At 38.5% G+C, this 7,462-nt stretch overlaps 1 protein-coding gene across 1 annotated transcript in view; it reads right to left on the reverse strand.

Annotated features, from left to right (window-relative positions):
- Positions 1–169: 169 nt before the first annotated feature.
- Positions 170–7,462, reverse strand: part of ranbp1 (RAN binding protein 1) — an 8,825-nt gene continuing 1,532 nt past the window's right edge. Inside the window, exons 2-5 of the mRNA XM_081365343.1 lie at positions 3,601–3,758; positions 3,385–3,513; positions 1,740–1,802; positions 170–1,491 (exon numbers count right to left, since the gene is read on the reverse strand). Of these exons, the coding sequence (XP_081221469.1) occupies positions 1,349–1,491; positions 1,740–1,802; positions 3,385–3,513; positions 3,601–3,643 (378 nt within the window). The 5' untranslated portion in view covers positions 3,644–3,758 and the 3' untranslated portion in view covers positions 170–1,348. The remainder of the gene's footprint in view (positions 1,492–1,739; positions 1,803–3,384; positions 3,514–3,600; positions 3,759–7,462) is intronic.

A 7,462-nucleotide genomic window follows, 5' to 3' on the forward strand; every position in this document is an offset into this window, starting at 1 on the left:
TGTCTAATTTTACACTAATTTGAACGGTTTCAAATTGTATTGTGCTATCAAATGAGCAGACAAAGACCTGTGTCATGACCAACATCTCCAAATCATATGCTATTACACAAACTGAAAAATCATATCCGCCCCATTAGGCTTTTGAATGGAAGCCATACAGACACTGATGTATGACAAAGCATCAGTCTTTAATTTGATTTGATCACAACCCTTTTACATGATGTATATTTAGTAACCACTATAAAATGTGAGATTTCAAGTCATTCATCACATGCCAAATGCAACTTAAGGGACCCTTTTGCTTTTATTAAAAAAATACTCAAACTGGGAATGTGGAAATTGTGCGGTTCAAACACATCAAAACCGCAATTCCTAAAATGTACATTCAAAATAAAATAAAAAGCAAAACAATGTCTAAGAGACCAAATTATTGTGCATGCAGTCGTTGTAATATTTCATAAGATAAACCTTAGACATGGCCTGTAAAACTTTATCAATGCGGTTTGTTGGAATTTAAGTTGTAACAAGCCTTGTGGAATGAAAACCGTATTTCATTAGTGATACAGTACCTACTAATCTCCCTATATATTTTTAAAAAGAACTTAATGTGCATTATGACAACAGGTTTCAGCTTTTTAAAACCTCACTGCTTTTCCACACTCGAGTGATAACGGAGTCAACCATTCTTTATTTTCTTGATTTCCAATTCAAACAGAAGAGGGTCACACTCATAATAGAAGGGTCATACTCATAAAACTTCCTTCAGTTATTCAGAGCAGTCTTTTTTTTCTTTTCTTTTTTGCCAGATGCAGCCCTCCACAGAAAATGAATCATTTTAATCATTCAATAGTAAATTCAAGCCACAGAGAAGCCAAATGTTCCTCATGTGACTTTATTGTAAGGAAAAGTCAAAGATCGCAGATACTCATACTCCCTATCAACTCAAACAGCCCGCTCTCATATCAGACAGTGCTCATCTAGACGCTCACAATATAACTCTTTAAAGTACAAAAGAAAAACAACAAAAGAAGTTACCCAATGTGGGAATCAATCAATAGCACAAGCCTTGTATCATAGCATGTCGTGTAAATACACAAATACATGATGACTGACGACTGGTCCACAATGAATGAGAAAATGAAGGGCAATATGAGAGTTTGTGAATGGGACAAAAGCTCACAACAACTTGATGATTGAGAAATGGACGCATTAAGAGTGGCACCAAGGTCTTGTGAAGTCAAGAGGCCAAAAAGAAAAAACAAAAGTGTCCAATTTTTCAATTTCAGAGTCTGTTGTATAAAAGGGGTAAATGGCAAGTGGAGGATCCGTATGAAGCGATGTTCCAGGCTCATTTCTTCTCCTCACCAGCCTTCTCCTCTTTCTTCTCTTCCTTCACATCCTCTTTCTTGTCCTCTGAACTCTTTGTCTTGTCATCTTTCACAGACAGCTCCTCCAGCTTCTCTGCCACTTTGTTAGGGCTGTTCATGCTACCTGTGAAACGAAATTAAAACAGTTAGGTTGAAGGCGCTTCAAAGAGTACTCCAACTCGAGCTTAACACAAATTTATGAAAAACAAAAAAAATGTCTGAGAAGATACGGTCACCTCCCAAGTGAATGGCGAGGCAGTTTGTAACAATCCTCATGTTACTGTAGCAGACAGAAAAAGTCTAAGGCTGGATGTGTCAGTCTTAAACAGAGTGAGTCTGCAATAATCATGGTAGAAAATGCTATCATCTTACCTTCTAGATACTTTCTGGCCTCTTCTTTGCATTCATCAAACTTCATCTTGAACTTCTGTGCATCTGCAAGACAAAGGAAACAAAGGGCACAAAGCAGAAGTCTGTTACACTAATGATCAAAATTTTTAAATGCATTGTATTTATTATGCTCTTCACAACTAGTATAATTTAAAGTCTGCGGAAAATGGAAATGTAACCATTTTCTAAATGCATCTTCACTTATTATGAATGAATCATACATGCATGAGTTAATTTTTTTCAAAAATTGGCCTTGTAATATTCTAGAGAAAGGACATTTCTCTCTAGTGATGTTGCTGGACGTCTCCAACTTAAACCCCGCCCCATTATTACAATCAACTACAAGCTTGCATTAGGGGTGTGCCGGTTTCAGAATTGGTGATGACGGTTATGACGTGAGTCAAATGTGACAGTTCGCAAAATAACCATCGTGGGGTGTGTGTGTGTGTGTGTGTGTGAGACGTTAGTCTGTTATAGGACAACTTAGTTTGAATAAAGAACAGACACTGATTAGGTACTTGATCACCTAAATTAAAAAAATAAAATGAATATTTGTGTAGTGTTCAATGTTGTTATCGATAGAGATACGCGGATGGGGTATTATTTCATCCGCAACCGCATCACATAGGCTAACTCATCATCCGCACCAACGTTTTTTGACCAGATTTCAAAGCCACACCCGCCCGCCATCTGCTGATTGTTTTGCGGTCTATGGACGATGCAATGCTCTGCTGATGCGAGCCGCAAGAAAGCCCTTGTCTGTTCTAGAAACGATGCAGCAGCAAAGATATTTAATGCTAATGTATTAGGCCTACGCTGAGTATCATTCATTTACGATGAGATGCGCTCTAGTTCACAATGCAATGCAAGTGAACGCAGCGCGCCCGTGCCTCCATGTCACGGTTATTATATTGTCTGCTATAGGCTATTTGCTTTTTATTTATTACATACATTCAATTGGTTGATGAAACATTTATTCAAATTAAGATACAATTTGTACAAAACGAAATTCGCTTTAAAGAAAGGCTTTCTACAAAGCAAACTTCATTAAGTGGTAAAAACCATGTCTCCCGATTGCAAATGTTTATTATTGCAAATGTTTTTCATTTGTTTCATAAATCTCATAATGATGGCACATCACTATATCATAGCTGTTATTTCTATCTCAAATGATTGGCGGTCGGTCAGAAGGTAGCTACTTGGCAAAGAATCAAATACAGTTGGAAACGACGTAAACCATTAATAACAGACTGTTAACAATTGTTTTTAATTAGTATTTAAACATTCTCTATGATAAAAAATGTTTGTAAAAAATATTTTAACACGGTTTTGGCAGTTATAGAGTTCTAATGACGGTGTTCAACTATAACTGTCGGTCTCACGATTATATACTAACTGTCACACCCCTAGCTTGCATTCAGATCTGCCTCCATCCAATCAACAATAGAGAGAATCATGTCCCCACCTAATATTTTTGTTTCACTCGCATACAAGTCACAATATGGAAGAAAAGTTCTGTCGCTACTCGCTACTGTTGTTTATTTCTGTATTTTGTAGGGCTTCAATTAGTTTTACTTTAACAAGATAGCTGAGATTTGTTCTGGAGATCATGTTCATTTGTACTCACTCTCTGCATTAAGGAATCGAATAGCCAGCATCTCTGCTTTGGGTTTTTCATCTGCAAAGTCAGCATGTGTGTTCCACACCCAGGCCCTGTCACTGCCTGCATTGGGCTTCAGCTCCATCAACGGCATAACTAGAGCACAGGATTTCAATTCATGAGTTAATGCCAGCACATGATTGGAAAATTGACAGGAGGAGGACAGATAACGATTACACTCACTGTTGTGGTTGGCACAGATTTTGAGGGTGCGGTCTCTCCTCATGAGAAGGCGGATGGTACCTTTCTCTTTGTGTCGCAGGAGTTTGACATCACCCGTCCCGCGCTCCTTCCACTCGGGAGGGTCGTTCTCACTGGCAAAACGATACAGCTTTGCCCTCCTACAAAAAACATGTTGAAGATAAATGTCAGCAAAAATTCAGTTCTCACAGCTCTCACGCAGCAGTTCTCTTTTGCATATCACCGCACTCGAACAGACAAATACAGATAAAATTGTCAAAATGCCCATATTGGTGAGTATTCTTGATGAATCATTTATCCAGTGAAGTCTATGTAGAGTTTTATTTTTTGCATTTGTTCAATCAATTTCTTGCTTGAAAAGCTGCAGCTGAAAAAAGTACTGAAAGAAGTTATTTCACTTATTAAAAAAAATAATAATAAAGAAAAAGAATAATGTTATAATATATATATATATATATATATATATATATATATATATATATATATATATATATATATATACATTATACATATACACTTAATTATTTTAAATAATTAAGCCAGGATTAGGCCTTAGTGCATTTAATTAGCTTTTAAAACTGTACTGCTCAACTGCAAAACACGTAAAGCAGACACGAGAAATAAAGGGAGCACGTAGGGCTAGTTACACCTTCATGATTGACCACACATTTGCTTGTGCATTCGCAACCTTGTTGTTTTGTGCAAATGTAAGTTGTAATATAGTCATGATGTGTGTGTGCAGAGCTCTGCTTCAACTGTTTACATTCACTAAATAATGGAAGCAGAACAGTAAAATATATACGCGCAGCGCTTGACAAAGAAACATGCATGAGAAAATAAAGCGTAGAACGAGCTCGTGCTGCCGGGCTCAGACCTGAAGCACACGCCTTTCACACAGCATGTGATCGCGACTTCAGTTCTCTTTCGCGGATTATTAGGTTTGAATAGTCAAAATTCTATGTAAAAATGCACGTCCTGGCGAGTACTCACGTAAACACAGTCGGGTATGTCTTTAGTGAATTGTTTGTAAAAAGAAATCGTATGTGTTCCAATGTACTGGGTACGTGCAAAAGGGCCGGACTAGCAGCCTAATATTGTTTGATTAATGTTAATAAAACAACAAAAGAAAATAGACTATCACCCAATGCTTGACTGAATAAATTTAAGCTATTTATTAAGAATCAATCTATAGTTCATTTATAGAGTGAAGACTTTATTTTGTCAGCTACCGTAGGTCTATTTAAAAGGGGTGGTATAATCAAGCGGCAACATTCTGATCTGAAAAATGAAGCCTACCCGGAAGTGCGAAAAACTGCAATACATCGAAAATCCGCTAGGGGCAGGTCCCAAAAGGGAGCAAATGTCCATAGCCCCCATGTTAAAATGTCCGTTTTCACAGCAGAAATTCATGTTTTTACAGGTTGGTCCCATGGACTTTTATTGTATTTTTCGATAGGTTCCGAGTGCCTGACAACTGTGAGGGGGGTGAATTTTTTTCTAACTCGTTAGTTTAGATCATATTTAGTTATAAAATATATGACAATAAGGGCGTGGTTAACTTTGATTGACAGCTTGATTGACAGCTGACAAGGCAGCGCCACGGAGAATGACAACAAGAAGCGCCATTTTTTAATACAGTTGATATATAATACTACTGTTTCTGTATCATGAAATGTAGTTTTAAGAGTTTTTCAGGCGAGAATGTAGTTGTTTAAAGCTCAAATCTGTGGTTTATTTAAAGATTTATGAAAATTTTATCCAGTTGATCCAGCGATGACCGGGCGCTCGGCGCGATGTACCCCGCCTGGAACGGTCTTTCATCGGCTTGACATTCTAAGGTTTGCCGCCAATGCCGCGGACTCTGGCGTCTCTGTAGTGGTAAACATGAGATATAATTCGTCTTGTGTATATCTATATCGTCTTGTGTATATCTAACGGGCGATTTTTGGTCTCGTGAATCTATATTTTTTTCCCAGGGCAATCGTTTTGGCTGAGGGGAAGTTTCATAACTTTATAAGCTATTTAAAGCTGCCGTCGGCAACTTTTTTTTGATCATATTTAGTGAAATCGACACTATAATCCGACAGAACAACATAAATAAATTGGTTTTAGAAAAAAACCCGAGCTTCTAACTCCACCTGGAGCGTGTTATTTGTTGTGCAAAAATCCACCGCTCCCGTCTCATCGGGTCCAATCAGCGCAGGGGGGTGTGAGATCTGACTGTCAATCACAGTTCGTGCACACGCCACAGATCCCCTCTCCCTCGAGCAGACGCGCACATTACAATATCACATGCACACGACACGCCTGAAGTTCGCCTGAAGATTGTACGAAGCGTGATGGCGGAGAGAAAATCTACTAACAAGCTTCCAATTCCTCTGTTATTGCTTTCTATGGATAGATTAGCCAGGGCAGCCTACCTCCGAGTCCATGGTGTTTATCGATGCTGAAGAGACGCGCGCGTTCACAGAAAATCAGGTACACATGCACTGACGATGGGCGGGTGCTCGTTGGTAGTGGGGGAGGGGCATGAGAGTTGTAAACATTCAAAATTTTGGCTAAGTCCACTCAATCTGCCAGACTTGCCGACTGCAGCTTTAACTTTACCGATGTATGGTTAGACTCGCGCTGACTTTGTATGTTTGACTGAATTGTTTGCTTTATTTGTATAGCTTCTTATACGTTTTACTTATACTTTTAAAATGGCTAACATTGATAAAACTGAAATTTAACAAAAAGAGACTGGGTTGAGTTTTTGTCATTTTAAATTTTAATACAACGAAGATGATCTGTAATGTTGTTTACTGCAAAATCTGTTGTTTAGTACAAATGCACATAATGCCTGGACCATAAAATGTTTAATATTTTTATATTATATTTAAAATGAAAAGAGGCAGGTTTGTGTTTTATATATATATTTTTTTCATAAATAGGCAAACGTTATGTGCAGTTGAATATAATCAGTATGCGTTGCCTGAACCACATTTGTGTGGCTATAATGCTTAAGATTTCTTTAAATGAAAACGAAAAGAGTTAGTAAGGTGTTTTATAACATATTTCGTTGACTGAAATATACACAGAGATAACCGGAGTAGCAGAGCGAGCTGAGTGACGTGCGCTGCGTCAGAAGGTGGGCGGGGTTAGGATTTCCCAAGATTTTCCAAGATGGCGCCGCCCATACCCCCCATAAACGGCTTCAAACCCGTTCTTCAGAAAGTCTATGGGTGACGTCACAGACGCTTTGTCCATATTTTTTACAGTCTATGGGTATAATGCCCTATTCACAAGATGTAAAATAAATCTCTGATGTCCACAGAGTGTGTATTTTTATATAGCATGTTAAAGTTGTCACTATATGAGGGTAAGCAAAAATGCACCTTTTTGTGTCTGTCCCTTTAAATGCAAATGAGCTGCTGGTTCCGGCACAGAGGGCGGAGCTTCAACAACTTGAGTCCTTAGCAACTTCGATTACCTCACACAGACATGCAAAATAAAAAATTTGAAAACTTTTAGCTAGGGCTGGGCGATAAAACGATAACGATAATTATCGCGATATAATTTTTCTCGATAAAACGATATCAAGAGTTCGATAAATGTCCGATAATGTTTATGCGCCAAAAGCGAAATGAAACTCATTTGAACCGCGCGCCACACGGGACCATTTATCCGCTCGGCTCAAAGTCCAAACGGCAGCGCAGCGCGAGGTCACTAGAGCCGATGCGTTTACTCTGATCGCTCTCGTCACGAGATCCAGTGAGAAGGGCTTGAATTCAGCGAACACATTGTCTCAGTGATTTAAACCAGTTTAAAGGCAGATGAAACAGCGCTAACAAACAGGAGAAAC

Source organism: Scardinius erythrophthalmus, assembly GCF_964197995.2.
Source record: "Scardinius erythrophthalmus genome assembly, chromosome: 5".
Classification (NCBI taxonomy): Eukaryota; Metazoa; Chordata; class Actinopteri; order Cypriniformes; family Leuciscidae; genus Scardinius; species Scardinius erythrophthalmus.